Source organism: Amblyomma maculatum, chromosome 9 (genome assembly GCF_055883805.1).
Source record: "Amblyomma maculatum isolate TAMU_Amacu chromosome 9, ASM5588380v1, whole genome shotgun sequence".
Classification (NCBI taxonomy): Eukaryota; Metazoa; Arthropoda; class Arachnida; order Ixodida; family Ixodidae; genus Amblyomma; species Amblyomma maculatum.
This window is the reverse complement of record NC_139352.1, coordinates 6,590,067-6,609,551: the sequence shown is the minus strand read 5'-3', so window position 1 is coordinate 6,609,551 and position 19,485 is coordinate 6,590,067. Positions and strand designations below refer to the sequence as shown.

The following is a 19,485-nucleotide window of genomic DNA, read 5'->3' as shown; positions in this document are numbered from 1 at the left end:
CCACCACCATCATCCGCCGACGGACTACGGGCAACTATCGGAGACGCTGCATCAGGTGCGCTCGCAGCGCTTGTCGCGACGCGATCAAATGCTGGTGGGCTGCATTAATCACCCGTGACTGTACAATGGAACTCAATTCTAGAGAAGTTCCCATCGTTAGACGTTTACTCTTCGGTTTAGTGCATAAGGGGCCATTCGGAGTTGTGATCGATTGGCGCGCTATAAGACGAATAACATGGGGGTCTCCACAGACGAGTGCGTAAAAAGCAGTGAAAAATGCAAACTGTCCGCTTCACTGCGACCGCTTTAAGCGCACCAAAAGTTGAACACTGAATCGCATCGAGCGTTCCTGTGTTCCAGACGAGTCCAGATGCGACTCAAGTCGTCGATACAGGTTAAATTCACCCACATATACGAAAGCAACACAATCACATCCGCACATATTTGTCAGCGAAGCCAGAGAGTTCTGAGGAAAGGAAGAGAGACGAAGGTATAGGCGAGAAGTTGTCCGGTGGGCGGCTTCAGGATTCCCCGACAATGTGCAGCGGTGCTTCCGGGGGTAAACCCGAGCGGCTCTCGGCCCCGACGGATGGATGCCTGGACGACTTGCCCAGCGCGGTCAGGTAGGCGCTGAACACCTCCGGTTCGGAGGGGCCCCAGTGAGGGTTCGGACACAATGCACTGCGCAGGTCCTACGCAAGGAAGAAATGTCACCGTCAAGGCGATTTGGTCATGCAAGTCGCGGAACTACGCTTCGAAAGCCGATTATTGTTTGTGCCACTTGACGGATATTAAAGAATGGCGACGCCAGCTGGAATATGGTTAAATAAATGAGCGAAGGAAGTGTGGGCGTCAGCTAGGCCTGAAGTTTTGCTGCTTCATTGGCAAGGTTGGAACGAGAGACCTTCGGGAACTGGCACTGCATCACAATCATGTTGCCCTTGAATATGTGCGCTTTATACTCCCTAGTGCTTCGAGCCGATGCCGTCATGCATGTCCCCACCACCACCATATGCACGTCACAAGGCCTGTCGCGACGCCGGTAAAATCGAGTGGCACAGCGGTGGGTCATCCGCGGTCAGTGAGGGACGGAGCTCCTTCACTCAAATTGAGGAGTGACATGTGTGGTGTCGCATTCACACTTGATGCAGCTCCAATATTCTAGACACACACGGGGGAGTTTATCTGGAACTCCAAAGCAAGTAAAATGGGAAACGTACCACGCGTCTGATGAGAAGCACCGCCCACAGGGGCACCGGCGCGAAGATGAGCGCTACCAGGAGGTAAGAGGTGGCTACTGCGGGCCACGGGTACGTGTAATGGAACAGGCGCAGGCCCCGCCACGGCACCACCAGGAGGCGCTGAAGGCACAGCAGCTGCGCAGTCGCACCCATATAGCGCGACACCGTCTTCTATCGGTGTCACGAGAAGCCTTCAAGCCTTGTGCTAGCACTAACACGCACTGTATATACTCTGCATCCAACCCACCCTCGCTTCTTGATAGCGTAGGATGTCACCAACGTGGACCTATCCGGACAATGGGCTAAATTAGCATTGGACTATCGAGTACTGAATATACAATGACATATTCATTATTACCTCAAGGATTATAATTGGTGCTTTAGTGACGCTGCACACTATATTTAGCGCAGTGGAGACGTACCGTCTTTCTGGGCGGCTTCTGCGCACCCGCGGCGGCCGAGCTGATGCAAAGTGCACGTGAGTCCCCTGCACGTGCGTAAGGAGGCGTCCGCTAACTAGTACGCGTCCGATATGTTAAATATACCTAATGTATCTCAAGTTATAGGCGTATCGAAGTGGATGTTAAACAGGGTCTAGTGGATGGTATAAGCAAACACCTCGCAAAAACAAAATGATCTGGGCAACCGCTTCACCACATTTTAGTTTATAGAGCTGATAATTAATAACTCATGTAATTTCCCCTCACCAGAAGTACAGGCCAGGCGACGTACTTCCACGTAACCACCCAGAATCGACTCGGACGCTGCTTCATCATAAAGGTTAGATCGAACACTAACCGGTCCACACCTGCGAAATATATGCATGCGTGGTAAGACATGACGGCACGTGAGAAAGACAACACGTTTGGTTCTATGCCCTTTTGAAATGAAAAGAGGCAACAATAATCATATCTTATTTCTTCTGGCTGGTGGTCAGGCGTATTGCTGGCCGCCTTCTGAACTGCACTCTCTGGCGAGAGCGTTAGATGGCTTTAAGTGGCATTTAGTTTTTGTTCGATGCGTCTGGCGTTAGCTTACGATATTGGCCAAGCGACTGGCACAATGCAGGGGCTCATCCTCAACAAATACTGACAAAGAAGATTTCCGTTGCGTCTGGGCTAATGGATGGATCACTTCCATTATGTCACGCTGATGATAATTACATCGCTGTTCGTACGACAAACAGCAATAACACATGCAGGTATTGGATCATAGGTAACCATTATATATGATGACATAAGGATGAATGCGTGCATTCTTTAAATCCAGGTTACGATATCCGGCGCACAAGCTTGCTGAAACCGTCTGGTGCCACTACTAAATCATTAAGTGAACAGCGAAAAAAGATTTTTACCGTATCCGAAGTTGATGATCAGCAGCTCCAGAGTGCAGATGAGGACTGTGTTTGTGGGGCTAGTGAACCACTCCAGCAGGTAGAACAGGTACGGACCGGCCTGCGCAATACGACAGCGTCCGGCACATTGCCTTGGGCCCCTTATTGTACGGACTGCGGAGTTTCCATCAACGCCGGACGACAGCGCACTTGCCCCACTACACTACCTTGCGACTCATCCCCGTGTCCCTCGATAGAAAAGTCTTTAAATATAACACTTTTTCGTTGTACCTTCGGGAAGAGTGAAAATATTCCATGTTGTAAGGAAGATGTAGATTTTCTGTGATGTTGCGTAAACGATTGTCCTCGCGACAGACTTAGTCGTGTCGAATATACTTGTACAGGAACCGTTCAACAGGATGACAGGTTGACAAATGTCGCTGTATTTTGAAACAGGCTTTTCCGTTACGCCACAATTTGTTGTGGTCATATCATCCAGGATATCGGTCCTTTGTTAGCATTCGTGTCCTACAAGCCTGTTAACCTCAAAGAGATGGGGGATGATAGGAGGGGGGGAGAAGAATGCTTTCTTGAGACTCCAGTGTGACGTGAAGAGAGTAGATGCGAAGGTGTTTCTACACGTTCGTGTTTGCTTTGTAGTATGCGTGCCTGTATTATTTACGTTGGTCTCACGCCAACGTAAATATATATATATATATATATATATATATATATATATATATATATATATATATATATATATATATATATATATATATATATATATATATATATATATATATATATATATATATATATATATACCTTATGCTCTTAATGACATCGTTATAATGTTTGGCTCCGAGCTACTACCGCAGATATTCGCTAAGTTTTCGCCGCGTGGTTCGTTTGAAACAGTGGCTTCCCGTGCGCATCCCACCTGGTGCAGGTTTCCGACGTGAGGTCATTTTGATTTACCGGTCGCGCCCAGCTATCCTTACATAACTTTTAGATGTCGGAGTGAGGCGGCTGTAAAATATGGAAATACTGTTAAGAGCATATTGACCGAAATGGTCTCACAAAAGAAGCAAGTTAGAACCGATGTGCAATGACTGGAGGGAGATGTGTCACTCAAGCCACTGCTCCGGTTACCTCTGACTCTTAATTGGTGCCACTGCCATAAAGAAATAGCAGAGAGTGTAACGGTATATTAGAAGCTACTTTCCGCTAATGAACCCATCAAATAGGGGAGCAAGGCAGGCAAGACACCATGAGTACAACACAAGGCTGGTCAGTCATATATTGAATTGTGGAAGGTGGAAAGAGTCGTAACGAATAGCTTGTGCAGTATACATACGTGGGTGCAGATGGGCAGGCCAATGACGAAGCAGGCGATGCAGAACACCAGGCTGCAGGTGGTTCGCATCTCACGCAGACCGTTGAACTGGTCACTCAGGCTCGACAGCACCACCTCTGTCAGTAGCACCTGCAACCGTGTTAACCCGGTGTGTACACTCTAAGCGAAAAAGGAAAAATGCGGGAAACTACATCACTTACTCCTATGCGGCAAACGGTTACTTGACAAACAGCCGAAATATGGCTTACGTCTCATTGTAATGGGGCTAAACTTTACCACCTCGGAGTAGCAGTACGTTGCTTCTTTGGGGACTAATAGATGTTGAAAAGCAGTTACTCTCAAAAAACTAACCCACGTGAATTCTAGCCTTTTTTCTCTTTTTTGGCTGAAGGTGTAATACGCACATTGAGATCTGATCAACATTGTGAACCTATATGTGCTGTTCACAGGGCGCGATCACTTGAGTTACATTCAAACACGCAATAGTGTAGCTGCGAAAATGTCGTGTAAAAGTAACGAACTTTCAGAAATTAGTCACTAGCAGTCGCTACATTTAGAAAATGTTGAAGAAAGAAAACTACAAAATTTATTAATATAATCATAACTGGGAAATTGAAATGATCGAATTATGATTGTTTCTCCTTGCCTATGAACAACGAACCGGCTCTCGAAATATCCATGCACACTTACAAGTTATAAGTAGCAGGGTAAAATATTTAATTAAAGTCCCTTGTCAATGAGCTGTACGACTATGTAATATTTAAGTTGTTTTGGCTATACAAGAGTCGCATGTCGCTTTGATTGATTGCGCAGCAAGCCTACTCTATCAAGTTGGGAATTTGTCCTTTTGCCAAATATGCTATAAATGTGCATGTGCGTTGCGTTGCGGTGTGTGTGTGTGTGTGTGTGTGTGTGTGTGTGTGTGTGTGTGTGTGTGTGTGTGTGTGTGTGTGTGTGTGTGTGTGTGTGTGTGTGTGTGTGTGTGTGTGTGTGTGTGTGTGTGTGTGTGTGTGTGTTTTGCAAGAATGTAATGAGCTGATGTACATATTTCAGTGTCGATAGCAGCCATTCGCATTTCGACATTAACTACCGGAAGTTCTACGGCGACTATTTTTCAGGGTTAAATGAGCCCCAAAGTAGTGACGTCGGGCCGTGACCAAGAAGGTTTATTTGAGGCCATAGACGGAGGTGCCTCAGTGCGCCTACCCTAACCCTAGAGCATAGACAGCGCCCTCTACTCGACGTGCACAGGACATTCACGGGGACCAATTATGCAACTTCTGTAACGATATAGGAACTTTAAAATATATCCTCTGGGAGTGCAGCCACTCCCCGGGCTACAATTTATTCAAGGACGCAGAAGCATGGGAGACCGCGCTTCATAGCGAAGACCCGGCGACGCAGGCCAACATTGTTCGTCTGGCAACTGAAGCCGAACCGTTTCGCCTACTAAACCCTGCCCCTTAGAGTGACATCGGGCTCCTTGGACGCCTGCGAGCGGTACCGGAACTCCGGTGTCACCTCTTCCGGACAATAAAAGTTTCCACCACCACCAGGACACTCACGGATGCGGTGAGCCCGAGAAAGTAGAGCGCCAGGAAGAATGCGAACGCCCACAGTCTGGGTTTGGCCATCCGCACGAGCACCTCCGGCACTGCCGCGAACGCCATGCCAAGCCGCCAGGTGGCGGGCAGGGCGTCTTCGACGGGCACGTCCAGCAGCGCGGCCAGGTGTCCGACCATGGCGTGCACGGCAGCGCAGGCTACCAGGCAGGTGACCACGTCGATCACCGACACCAGCAGCACGGCGCGGGGCATCGGGTTCGAGAAGTCACTGAAGCTGGACAGCACCAGGATGGCGCCGTGGCCCAGCGAGAGCGACATGAGCGCCTGCACCGCCGCCTCCATCCAGAGCTGCACATACGCCGACGGACAGATTGCTCTTCTACCGTCTTCGCATCCGAAACAAACAGCGCAGTGAGCAGTGTCATAAGTAAAACTGCATGGCGCATCGCAAGGGGTGTTTAGGGATTGTCCTTTCTTATCGTCGTCTTCTTTTTTTCCCGCGCTGTTTCCCAAGTTACGGCGCAATTGGTCGCGGCCCGGCCATTAGCTTGCGATAGATCCTGTCTCCGCTAAGGCATACAGCCGAGTCCGGTATAAAAGGGAACAGCCAGCTACAGCTGCACGCTCACGAGGGTATAAGCCATGCGCTTTCTTGATATCTCAATACTTTTATCGCAACTGATAAATGTTCAACAGTTCGCACGGATGGAGATTGATGAAGAAGACGACGTGCAGACTACAGCGCGGAAGAGTGGCAGTTAAACATGACACAGATCGGTTGACGAGGTATAGTCTTAAACTACCTAAGTTTCCGGCTATATCGGCCAGCGCCGCGGGACTGAGTACATACGTCGTAGTCGGCCATTCGCTGCCAGTCGGGCACGAACAAGTAGCGCAGCCCCTCGATGGCTCCACGTAGGCTTAGGCTATTGGCCAGGATCACCACCAGAATGGCGTATGGCGTCAGCACAGAGACGTACACCAGCTGCACAACACCGCAGCTAATTATGTGTGGCATCCAGTCGAGAACCAAAACAAAAAAAAAATCACAGTGACGTCTAATTACGTAATGCGTTGGCAGTATGATAGCATTGTAGAAGTTGTTGCCTATACTGAATTTTTGTCTCATTTTTTCATGACTGTGTGTAGCGAACCCCAAAGTTTGCCTCACAGCCAGACACTTCTTCGGGTTGGTCATCTAGTTGGTATAGTTATATGTTCCCTCAAAGCAAGGTGGAGACGCGGACAAATTTCGGGTACGTCGAAACGTACAGTTGTCATTTCTCTCGAGTCAGTGAACGAATTTTGTGACCTACAACGAACTTTTTAGAGCGTATTATAAACTCTACTCTTCGCACTGCAACAACGAAAATGATTCACTTGCGCTTTGGCCTTGAGCCGAGAGACGCCGTAGGCGAGGGCTCCGGAGATTTCGACCATGGAGTTCTTTAACGCGCACTGAACACATGACTAGGAGGGGCAGGGGGTATATCGGTGTCAGACTAGTTCGTCACTGCTAGTTCGCGTATAAAGAGAGAAGCTGAACAATCCGGAGCTTCTTCCATAAACGCAGGACAAGCTTTAGTTTCTTTGAGCGTAGAGCCGATGCCGTTCGCCCTATACGGAAACCACAGTGGGCGTGTAAAGAAGGGGTCGCAGGGTATATGGTTGAAACGAAATAGGAGAGGAGCAGGAAATAAGCTGATAAAGAGTGCTCATATACCCGTCGGTAAGTGCCGATGTCTCGTCTCGTGAAGGCGTACACGTGAGCCCACACAAGGAAGAAGCTGACCAGAATGTCGGTCTTGATGCTCTGCACCTCGGTGAGGCCGCCGCTCACGCCAAGAATCTTCACGCTGCAGGCAACGACCGAAAGTGGGCCGCCATATACTTAGTACAGGAAGCACACATGTGTCCTATCCAGCGAACAATTGGTGGCATATATATAGCCCTCTCCGAGTACACGCGCATTTCGTGTACAAAATCGACATAAATGCATTCGTCGAATTAACTTAAATTCAATCTAAGCACTCAGTATACAAAGGACAGAGTTGCGAACACATAGGGAGTTAAATGGGAAAGAATTGGCGCATCAGTAACTGCATGCCCTGGGCGGCCATCTGAACCACGACGTAAAAAGCAAGAATGAGTGAAAGAATGGAGAAACGAGAAGTGCTACGGTGGAGGCCTGCGGATTAGTTTTCCCTTCGCCTGGCACCGCATAGGCATAGGAGTGTTCTCCACTAAGTGCGGCCAGCATTGCATGGCAGGATTTCACGTGATGGCGCCAACGGAAGGCGTCTCAGATATCGAACAACGAGCTACCGAAGTATACCCAGGGGACGTTGCCAACTTCTGAGGCCGCAACGACGGCTAACCAAAGAAACCACGCTTTGGTAACGCACGCCCGCAAAGTGGTTGCGCCGCCTCAACGACCCTCGGCTCAAACCGCCGTTGTGCGTTGTCTGTAGTTTAGCTCAGCTTGCGAAAGGGATACGTTACGCGATAATGGCGCGCTTGAAGCCGCATGAAACACACGGCAGTCTGTGTGACGATGGATGGATGGATGGAATATAGGAGCGTCCCCTTTGAAACGGGGTGGTAGCAGTAGCTATCATGCTCATTTTTCTCCATATATCTTAATTATTGATTTAGAATTGTTAACTAAACCATCATTCTATTTATTAAATTGTGCTCCTACATTACTAACATTATGTCACTTCTCTGCTTTTAAGCCACCAATCTTCCAGCCGTTTTTTGCTAGTTTCCACCGCCGGTTTAATCACCCGGCCACTGTTATCTCTAAACCCCAGAGCTTCAGGAACAGTGATTGCGCCTGCATCAACTTCCGGATGGATACCATTGCATTCGAGTATAATATGGTCAATTGTTTCACTGAAGTTTCCACATACAGCACATGCGTCATCTCCATTGTTAAACTTCTTTTTGTAGCTGCGTGTTCTAAGGCACCCTGATCTAGCTTCAAAAAGTAGGGCACTGCCTCTTGAGTTATCAAAGAAATCTTCCTTCCTGATCTGCATTTTCCACTTTCGGTATAATTCCACACTCTGTTGACGTAACACTATAACAACGCCGCCTACCGGTCGAGTTCAAAGCTGCGGTCATCTCCCATTTCGCGGTGCCGCGTGGCGGGGTTCCGGCAGCTGCTTGTGTAAACAGAGTCCACAGAGCGTGCACGCGACATCTGAACGTAGTGCATACCACGTGCGCGTATTCGACTTGCGGCGGCCGACCACCGCTGTGCGCGCTCGGCACGCGTATTGAATTGCATGCATGCGGCTACAGGGAAGCGGTTCGGCGTGACCGTGGCTCGTTACTGGATTGAAGTACTACATGTAACATGGCCTTTTCGATCACCGGCTCGCGGCAAGTGGTTGAGAAGAAGAGGGACCTTGACGCAAGCGTTCAATAAGCGCTGGGGTGACAGACTTCGGTACCCACCCGCTTTTATCGAGGGAAAAAAGCCGGGGGCATATTTCCGGACAGGTTCAAATTTCGAAGATGCGCACGTGCTGATTTCACGTGCACAACGCGAGGGCAATTTTTCCTCTTCGCTGTCAGGCAGAACCCGCATTTATTTTGTTCGTTGGCGTACTTCAAGCTGGGCTTGATTGTTGATAGTATTTTGCAGGATGTTTTTTTTTTTTTTTATTTGTGCTACGGCAGGAAGGTGCTGTCCGGTCTATTCTCTTTATGTTAAGTAGCATTATTCGGTGTAATCTACCTCTGGGTCGCCCCGATGCGCTGAAAAAGGCGCGCAAAAGATTGTCCTGCCTGAGCAGAACTGCGGCCTGAAAGGCATTACCATTGCTCAGGTCTCTCAGTCTCGTGGCTCGCATACCGAACTGATGCAGAACAATTTAACTAGTGTCCAAGAAAGTTGTTCTGATAACGCGCAACTGCGGTGGGCCCGTTGGTGAGCCGCCATGTTGGAATGAAGCCGAGCGCTCCGGAGATTCGTAGCACGTTGTGGTAAAACTGAGAGAGATAAACGCGGCAGTGTTACGGATATAGAAGGTAGCTTTTATGCGAGACCACATCACGTTGTCGCTCGCACTCATGCACGACGTGAACCGCCTCACGGGCACTTCTAGTGAGTATCCGACACATAACTCGTCTGGTAGGTAAGCGCCAAAGAGTAAGGCCGCATGCCGCAAGTTCTAAAGGACTTCGTTAAAACACGCTATGTATCGGTGGCAACACGCGAGAGAATGCTCATGCAATAGATATTGGACGGAAGCTCGGCATCTCCGTGTTTGTTAAGCTGTTATTAAGCTGTCTATCCGGTGGAGAATTTCGCGGCACCGGGATTTGAACCCCGGTCCTCTTGCATGCGAGGCGGATGTTCTACCGCTACGCCATCGCTGCAACCATTTGGTAAGCACTCGCAGATTATGACTAGCAGCTTACCGGTATCGCTCAAGAGGAAAGTATACAACAGTTGCATCTTGCCTGTATTCACCTATGGGGCTGAAACGCGGAGGCTGACCAAGAGGGTTCTACTTAAGTTGCGGACAACTCAGAGGGCTATGGAAGGAAAAATGGTAGGGGTGACATTAAGAGATAGGAAGCGTGCAGAGTGGGTCAGAGAAATAACTCAAGTTACTGACATTCTAGTGGAAATTAAGAAGAAGAAATGGGCATGGGCAGGACATGTAGTGCGAAGAGAGGATGACCGATGGTCGCTTAGGGTAGCAAACTGGATTCCAAGGGAAGGAAAGCTTAGCAGGGGGCGGCAGAAAGTTAGGTGGGCGGATGAGGTTAAGAAGTTCGTAGGGGTCAAGTGGATGCAGCTAGCACAGAACCGGATTAATTGGAGAAATATGGGAGAGGCCTACGCCCTGCAGTAGGTATAGTCAGGCTGATGATGATGATGATGATGATCATCATATTAAGCTGTCTAGGTACCTTATAGAGTACATAGTTCGAAAAAAAAGGCAATTTACGTACTGCGCAATCGTTTTTTTTTATTATTATTATTATTTATGTTTCAACAGTAAAAAGTCAGTATCGTTTAAATGTTTGCACAGCTGGGATTTCTGGCTCTTCGGTGCGAGTTTCAGTCAGTTCTGATAGAGAATTAACGAGGAGACCAAACCAGGAGCAAGATTAATATTCAAAGAATCCGCTAAATGAAGCACCGCGTGGTGGTAAAAATATTTTAATGAAAATGATTAGGAGGTTGTAGCGGCGGTTGGAGTCCTCAGTCCGGAACCCCATTGGCGTAGGCTGCTGTCCGCGCTCTTCCGATGAGTTCTTTTTGAACCCTTGCGTCCGAGCTGGTCAGAGCTGCCTCCCACCCCTCCTGCGTTGGCTGGTTATTAATAGTGACAGTCTGATTTCGCTGGCATGCCCACACCATATGGTATAGGTCCGCCTTCTCCCCGCAGAATTTGCATTGTGAGTCAAATGACTCTGGATCTATTGCGTGTAGTCTGCGTGGATTGTTAAAAGTGTTGGTCTGTAGCTTGCGGAGGTGTATCTCCTCCCCTTTGTCTAGTGTCTTTGCCGGTGGAGGGTAGACCCGGCGAGATAATCTTAAGTGCTGAAGTATTTCGGTGTAAGTTAGCAATGGGATAGGAGGTTCCACGAGATCCGTATTGGGTGCCCGGGGGAGAAATGCTCGGGCTGAGGCGTGTGCGCTCTCGTTCCCTGGGATGCCCTGGTGACCTGGTACCCATACTAAGTGTTTATCCATGGGTTGGTAGCCACGGGTGTAACTATCTTGCAGGATTTTAGCTGCTAGCGGTGCAATCCTGCCCCTGATGTAATTGCGATATGCTGTCTGTGAATCTGTAAGAATGTATTCTGAGGTAGTGTGTGTCGCAGCTAGGGCAATTGCCACTTCCTCCGCAGCCAGTGTGTCATGGCTGTGTAATATTAGTCCATCCACTGTTTTATCTTGGTGTACTACCGCAACGGCCGCCATTCCCTGTTCAGGACCCGCAGCATCGACATAGAACACGCCCTCGCGCCCGCCGTAGTGCCTTTTTATAGCTTCCGCTCGTGCTTGTCTTCTTGGCTGGTGAAAGTCGGGGTGCATATTCCTCGGTAATGGAGTTCCCTTGAATTGTCCTCTCCATGAGGCTGGGATGTCGCTTTTAGGGTCTAGCTGTTCGGGGCAATTGATGTTCAAATCGTTCAAGACTTGTCGGCCAGTCAGAGTCGTGGAGAGTCGTACCACCTGCGCCGTGAGGTGTGCCTCAATCAGCTCGTCTACCGTGTTGTGGACGCCCAGTCGTAAAAGCCGGTCCGTCGATGTCGTAAGAGGGAGGCCCAGGGCCTTCTTGTAGGCTGTTCTGACCGCAGTTGTGCGTTTTTAGTTTGATAGTTTATTTGGTTTCTTTCCTATACAGGAAAAAGCGAAGGGAAGGCTAAAGGCTGCTAGCCTGACGAGGCCTTCCCTCCGCATACAGTTTCGGCAGCATTACAGGGAGACACTTTTAATATACAATCAAAAACACTTCTCTGTCATGCATACTTTCGTCATGGGTATAATGCAAATACATAGAAAAAACAACAACAAAAGGATGAACACAGACGCGAAGCTCAGTCATCTGGACAGGTATTTGTGCAGATAAAAAAAAAAGTTAAAAAAGGTAACATCAAAATCCAGAAAAAAAAATCATGGTTATACAGAAGCTATGCAAGAATTGCAAGTAGAAGTCACTGGTGTCGAATTTCTTTCTCTATAACCAGTACTTTTGCAGATTTTTTCTTCATTGTTTTGCTCAAATCGACATGTGGCAGTTTATTCAAAAGGAGTGGAATTTGGTCATCTAAATGTTGTTTACCATAATTTGTGCGCGTTCGAGGCTTTCTGTGCACTTTTCTGCGAAGGTAGAGCGTGTGTGTATGGGCAGGATTACCAGTAACGTGGAGTTTATGTGTAGGCATTTCTCTGCTGCTTTAGATATGCTGAGTGCTGACTGAGGGCCTCCGTCACCACCTCGTGATACTTAGTTTAGAGCGAGCGCCTTTTACTCACAGACTATCGTCACCTAAAGGACATTCAATCAATCAATCAATCAATCAATCAATCAATCAATCAATATTTCGTTGATATCTTTCTTCTTCCATTTTTTTTTTCGTTAAATGCACCTCCTGGGGCTGGGCACGATGAACAGGTTTCGGGAGCTCCGGGAAGCCCACTTGATAAACCAATATACACGTCTCTCGAAGACATCGTCGGGTCGCCGCCTTTCTTGCCCGACTACATATTCAACACATCACTCTCATGGAACTGCGTGTACGCATTCCATCCCAGTGGAGATGCGCCCTCCACGTGCGCCCTCTTCCCGCAACCATGACCCGTGAGGACCATAAGGCTGGCGCCTGGCGCGGGCGAAAGCAAGCACTCTGTTTTCACAGTTTGTTCCGTGAGAGTAGGAGCTATTCACATTGCTGGGATGAAATAAGTACACTTGCTCTTCATAACCACGTAAAATTATTTTCAGAGGAACGTGACCAGGCTACAGGTCAATTTTTCTATATTTTAGGTGTATATCTGTGTGTTGTGGTCGCCTGTTAATATCTTTAGTTTAATATTTTAGTTTATTTCGATCTCGCACAAATCGCACAAGCTGCTTTTAAAAGTGAAACCTATTTGTTATTCATTCCTACGGCCATGGTCCCTAAACTCCTACGTTGTTACCTTTTCTTATCTATATAGTACGGTGAACTGAAACCCTGCTTTAAACCCGACAATAGTTACGTAAACTACGTTCGGGTACATGAACTCGCATCCCTAATAAACAAGCCAAACTTTAGCTAAACTGCATTTGATTTCTCACCGCACGGAGGCGCCCATATATAACACTAAAAATAGAAACGGTAATCCCTACTTCAGAAATGATATTCGCCGGAAAAAGAAAATTGCGCAAATAAAAACTGTAATGTCCAACACCTTTTAAAAAGAAACGCCAACATGGGCCCATATGAGTCTCAAAGGAGACTCTTCACACCCGTATACAGTACCGCGGGTGGTGCCACGCACAGTGAATCTTCTACAGTTTTCCACAACATCGTTCCCGAGACTGTCCTCTGTAAAAAGAGAGCGCATTGTCGGAACCACGGCGACTCACTAGAAGAACTGGTACGCGGCCATCTCGGTGCCGTTGACGCAGGCCTGGCGGTCCGACTCGTTGGCCGGTGCTCCTGAGTGCACGACATCATCGCCGCTCTGCTCCTGCTCGTAGCAATGGCGCTGGGAAACGGCGAGAGAAGACAAGCTTGCTTTTAGAGAGATAGCTATAGTACTCCAGGTGCAAGTCCAGAAAACGCCTCGTTCCGTCAGAATGACCTTCAAGCTCAACCAAGGTCAAATTGTGACTGAGCCTGCCTATTTCAGCTATAGAGCAGACGAACTGCAGCTAGCTACCAAGCGGTGTTATTGCTATTCTCAATAGTTTATGTAAATCATCGACATATGCAAAAGTCCAACATATTATAAAAAAAAGGCCATGAAGTTCACAAGGTAGAGATTTCCCACCATAGGATGACCGCTTTCTTCAGTTCTTAATTTTTTGCGTTGTAGCAGCTACGAGAGTTGTATTTACGCGAGGCCCTCAAACTGGTATAGATATATAATACGCAAACCTCTCAGTTAATGGAAACATAGTCAACCAATTTGCTAGTGAACACGGCTTAGTTGTATTTGCTGACATTGGTGCGTACAAAAAAAAAAGCACTCTTCTCAAAACACTTATATTTAATAGCTGGTAGTCCTAGCTGGAACATCCCGCGTACACTATTGGTCAAAAGTTCCCCTGTCATAACGTATGCTTTCCGGTGTCGTCGCAGAAAATATACGGGACCCCTGAAGTTAGCAGATCTTCGGTGGGAGATAGAGGAGCTATACATTCCATCACCCGAACGCTCTGTCGGCTTCATAGGAGCCGTAAGTGCCCGATTTATTACTATCATCAGCAGCCTTTCTATGCTCATTGCAAGGCAAACGCTTCTCCAATATGTATTCAATAAACCCGCTCATGGAGGAACTATGGTCTCTTATCTCCTTCAAACGTCCTAATATCGTCCGCCCACCTGAACTTCCTGCCACCACTGTGGCGCTTGCCGCTCAAAAACCAGACCCCATGCGCTGCGACCTGTTCACCAACCCTGCGTCTCCTCTGCCCTGGGCTAGGGAGCGCTTCCAGGCAACTTCTTCGTCGGCATACGAGCACTCATCATTTCCTTTCTTCCGTTTCGGACATGTTTTGCAGAGTGCGCACCTCGGCGTCGGCGGTGGTGAAGCAGGTGTCCACGTGCGCACCCCAGGCGACGTCGCAGCGTGCCCAGGGCAAGCTTATGGCGTACCACAGGTAGAGCAGAGTGTAGGCGAGCACCACGTTCCCCAGCAGCGCCGCGACAGCCGCCTGCAGGCAGATACTGCCGCCCAGGCCTCGGCTCAACGGGAAACACTGGAAGGCGCCCAGGAGGCCCGCGCCCGCGAACTGACCCAGGCACATCTCCAGGCACAGCACGGGCTTGGCCAGCAGCACGGTGGACACCTGCGCACAGAACGAGGGATAAAGGACGGTGCTTTTCTCTAAAAGCAGAACGTTAGGCTACTTTGAGCGACGTTTCCAAGAGAAAGAGACAAGGGACAAATGACATAACGAGACAGACGCCGCTGTTGATCAGCATTGCAACAGGAATCGAAGTGCAAAAAAAAAATAATAATGATAAAACAGAAAGCTGAGTTGGTTCGCACTCCCCGTTATTTCTATAGAGAACAGAGCGGATACTAAGGTCCAAGGAAAATATACACAAATTATAAGCTCTGTAGACAATGCATGGTAAGGTGCATCCTGCGCCTGTTGAATTTTAACAGTCCCAGGTAATACTTGGGCCTTTACTGGGATGAGAACACATCTTCCTTGACAGCCGGCTAACCAATCGTGGAGCGCACACAGGGCGATTAAATATGCCAAGGCTATAAAAACGGCAGTTGTCTGGCCCGTTCGTTCTTTACCTCATCGCTGCTTCATTTATAAATGCGTTTTCCTACCCGCTCTGAATATGCCGTCACAACCCAGGCTGACCACAGCAAGTTAAATCTGTCGGTACATCGTTTCTTAAAAGGGGCAAAAAAAAAGAAAAAAAAAACAAGCTGACAGTTCTCTCCAAGCGCATATGCTTGCTCTCCTGGCCGGCATGCCTCTACGACTGTCTTCTTTAAAAGCTTCGCCGCATTTCTTGACTTCCTTGTGCACAAAGGCTTCGTCGACGCTTTAATGCGCCCACATACAAAAAAAAAAGAAATCGCGTTGTTTTCTATATGCATTTTCCGACCGAATTTGGAAAGCTCCTTAGAGCATGTGTTCCAAAATAATGAAGTTTTCCACTGCGGCGCTCCGCACTCCAGTCAAAGTCGACTCCGATCAGTGTTCTTGAAATCGCATTCATCTTCTATTTCTTCGTCACAAGCACACGCTCCTGAACTGGCAGTCTTTGTCGTTGAGACTCTTGGCGCGTTCGATGCACGAGACAAAAAGAGGCCGCTTCGACAAGAGGTGCATTCCCTCTTTGGCAAAGAAATAAAAGTGGACAGAGGAGGAAAAATGGCATACAGTGATGAAAAGAAGTGAACCCTGGCACCGTCGTCGATATGGAATCGTTTTGCTCTCAGCAGACAGACTCTGGAGGTACAGCGCCAATAGAGGCACCGCGCGATGAGTTGCTCAACCATTATTGGTCCATTCATGGGGTGATTTGGCTTCGGTGCCGGGATGAATAGCAGACACACAAAGGAAGCTTCATTGTCGACCGTTTTACGGAATCACGTGGCCCTTTGCGGACGACAGAGGGGGCGACGAGTCGCTCTTTTGAGAGGTTGGTCCGTCCTTAATTGGGAACCGGACGTGAGTCACCGCGCTCTGCTGCTCTCGCACGAGGAGCGAGAAATGAGCTCAATAAAGGCCCCACGTATACTTAAACAGCATCGGATAGACGTGTATATCAGTTGGGTTATATCGGTGTGAGAACTATATACTATGCCTCCTGCTTCATATATATCGCTTGCGCAAAACACCTCAGCAGAGTTGAAAGCTGGGTTAAAGCTTCTGTAACTCGACCCTTTCGTTAGAAAACTACCTGGTTATGCAAAAACAAAACGGAGGCGGAAACGACGGAAACCATGTTTGCATACCGCTGTGGAGCCGGAACTTCATTAAAGACATCTGAATCCTACATGAGAGATTTTTATGGGAGGCTGATAGCGTTCGTCACGAAGCATGGAGCGGGCGTAGCCATGTTGGCAGTCACTGCCTGCAAGAAACCGTAAAACTAAAACCGTGGAAACTGCAGCGTAACTTTCTTCGGTAACTTAGCAGCCTACTCGTTACCATTTAGGAACTTTACCGGGCAACGTAATTAAGTTAACATATTCTTGTTATGTCAGATGTCACGTTACTACTTTTTATTCCAATTATCCCACCCCTCCGCGCTCTTTCTTCGAGAAAAAAAAAAAAAAAGAAGCGCGGACCCCTTACGTTACCAATAAACAAAATGAACAGGTGCTCTCGACGACCCTTGTTCCGGTTCGCATGCATACCAGAAAACACCTTTTCTTGGCGATCGGCGCAGGCAAAAAAAAAGAAAAAAAAAGGACAGAATACTCATATAGTAGGAAACACTTCCACGAACACGCACCCATACTTGCCTTCACCTACTTTCGCTTCCGACACCGCTCACACACACAACTATATAAAGAGTGGATGCATGCCGAGCACTTTGGATTACATTTTTCAAAATTACTGTAATTTTGTTGAGGTAAACGATGCTTTCATTGTGAAGTCAGAATTGACGATGGAGTCATATTGGGGGACGAAGAAGGGAGGGGGGGGGGGGGGGTATGTAATTCAGAAAATGCCTTCACCATGTGCCCCATACTTAGAAGATATTACATGTAACTCTATAGAAGACTTTATGCTAATATATATTGCTAAGCTCCTGCACATTTGTGCAAAAACTTCTCGTTAAATCAAGATTTCGAGTTAAATCGTTGTTTGGGCTTGAAATTTAATGTGAGCTTTATAAAACTTATCAGTTCTTGCAGCGAAGACGCATTGATTAAAATTTATGTCCATTGATTAACGACAAAGTAACTTGCACTACTTTTCTAGCTGGTAATGGTAACGCGTCAATTTTTTTTTTTTTTTTACAGCTAATCGTATATGGGTAGCGGTTCCTAATTTTTTAGCGCTACGACTAACGTATTTAGTCTGTTTTTCGGTCACGTCAACAATACTATAATAAGGATTTCAATATACACTGGTGTAACATTCTAGAACGTCTTTGTGTTTTTTGCAGTACACTAAATATTCCCAAGGTTGTCGTCACATCGCCGATGTACGTGGCAACACTTGATGAACTAATCATTAGCCCATTTCGTTCTTTCAAACTTGACAGGGAGCGAAACTGCGTCGAAGACGAATGGTAGGATACTTGAAACGCCAGCAAGCAGCTTAAGACACTGTGGACACTCACGGTATGGGGAAGATCTGGGCAGAAGAGTAAATCCCCCTCCTTGTTTCGAGCGGGGGTTTTGAGAATGAAGGAATTACTTACTCCCCGTGGTCAATGATATTGCTTAACAAGCAGAAACCGTCGTCATGCGGTACACTGTGCCATTTCATGAAAACAATGGTTTCCACACACGTATTGAAATATATTGTGGTGCAAATTCTCAAGTTACAGGCCCAGTTCACTTCCACTGCTTGTCGCATAAAACTGGTAACTCCACGGTAGACTCTTCCTTACGATTCAGAGCTTGCCAAAGCCGTCTACAAGGACCTGCATATTCCTGTAGCCTGACCTTTAACATAAGAACCGGTGCAACGATAAGTGAAGGTGTTTGCGAAATTAAATTTGAAAATGGCGAAATCTGTTCTCCATATCTACAGGCCATTCAAAGCGATATAATGCGATATCGAGGAGCTAAGCTCGATGACCGGTTTTGCGCGTCAACATTTTTCTCAGTCACGCAAAACTTGCATCCAAAAATGATGAAATCTGGGGCCAGCCAGCACGGCCGGGTGTCATGAGAAAAACCCATCCGTGCGAAGAAATATTTCTTCCAGACCTCTTATCGCGCTCAAGACGTGCACAGAATCTTTTCACGGCCTTCGCATCGTCGCAAGCACGTAGCATATTCGCGGAGACAAAAGGCGCAGTTGGGACACGCGCGGAACGTGACACGTAACCGTCTCGGCGCGCAGGCGGCTCCGTGAATTGTGCCTTGCGTCGTTGCCCAATTAGCAAGAAGGTAGCATCACCAGGTACGCCAGCAGGAAGCATCCTCCGCCTCCTTCGTAAACGGCCTTCGGAAACCTCCACAGGTTTCCGACACCCATGGTGACACCCAGGCAGCACAGAACCAGCTCCGTCTTGCGCTCCCAGTGTACGCGGTCATCGGCCATGATGAAGTCTCTGCTGCAGCTCACTGACAGTGTTCAGCAGCGGTCGTCTCCTGTATGAAAAAAATTATGACCGTTTCTTTTTTTTTTTCTTTTTTTTTTTTTCCCCCTGCGCGTTCGCAGTAGCGACAGAGGGCGAAACGCCGCCGCTGTTCTCAGAAGGGTGACGTTTTTAGTAGCTTCGGTATACCTCTGAATTCAAGTCCGCGGAGCAGATACCCGATGAGAGTCAAAAGTGTGGAATCTGCTAAAACTTAAAACGCGTGATTCGTCAAAGAAAGCTAATATCTGGCATCTTCCGTGGCTTGGCAGCTGGCGGCGCGCACCACAGACTGACTCCTTTTCACCGCACTGTTGTGCCGTCGCGGACTGGCAAAAGAGTTAAGCTCGCATAAGGTGTCCACGACTGGGAGATGTGTCACTTAAGAGTGTGGTTATAGGCCACTTGGTGAAAATAAAACTAGTCAAATGACTAGGACAGAGGCGAGGCGACAACATAAGGAGTCTTGTCGTTTGTGCGGTTTTATTTTTACGATGCACGACTATT

General features: G+C 47.9%; 1 protein-coding gene across 1 annotated transcript; it reads right to left on the bottom strand.

Moving 5' to 3' along the window:
* Nucleotides 1–521: 521 nt before the first annotated feature.
* On the bottom strand, nt 522–18,941 carry LOC146178177 (sodium- and chloride-dependent glycine transporter 2-like). The gene is made up of 11 exons (XM_084579643.1): nt 18,798–18,941; nt 14,751–15,029; nt 13,602–13,723; nt 7,220–7,352; nt 6,347–6,481; nt 5,497–5,844; nt 3,932–4,060; nt 2,596–2,695; nt 1,949–2,049; nt 1,221–1,376; nt 522–692 (listed from the first exon to the last, which is right to left on the bottom strand). The coding sequence occupies exons 1-11, from the start codon at nt 18,939–18,941 to the stop codon at nt 522–524; spliced, it is 1,818 nt and encodes a 605-aa protein (XP_084435769.1).
* Between the last annotated feature and the right edge of the window lie 544 nt (nt 18,942–19,485).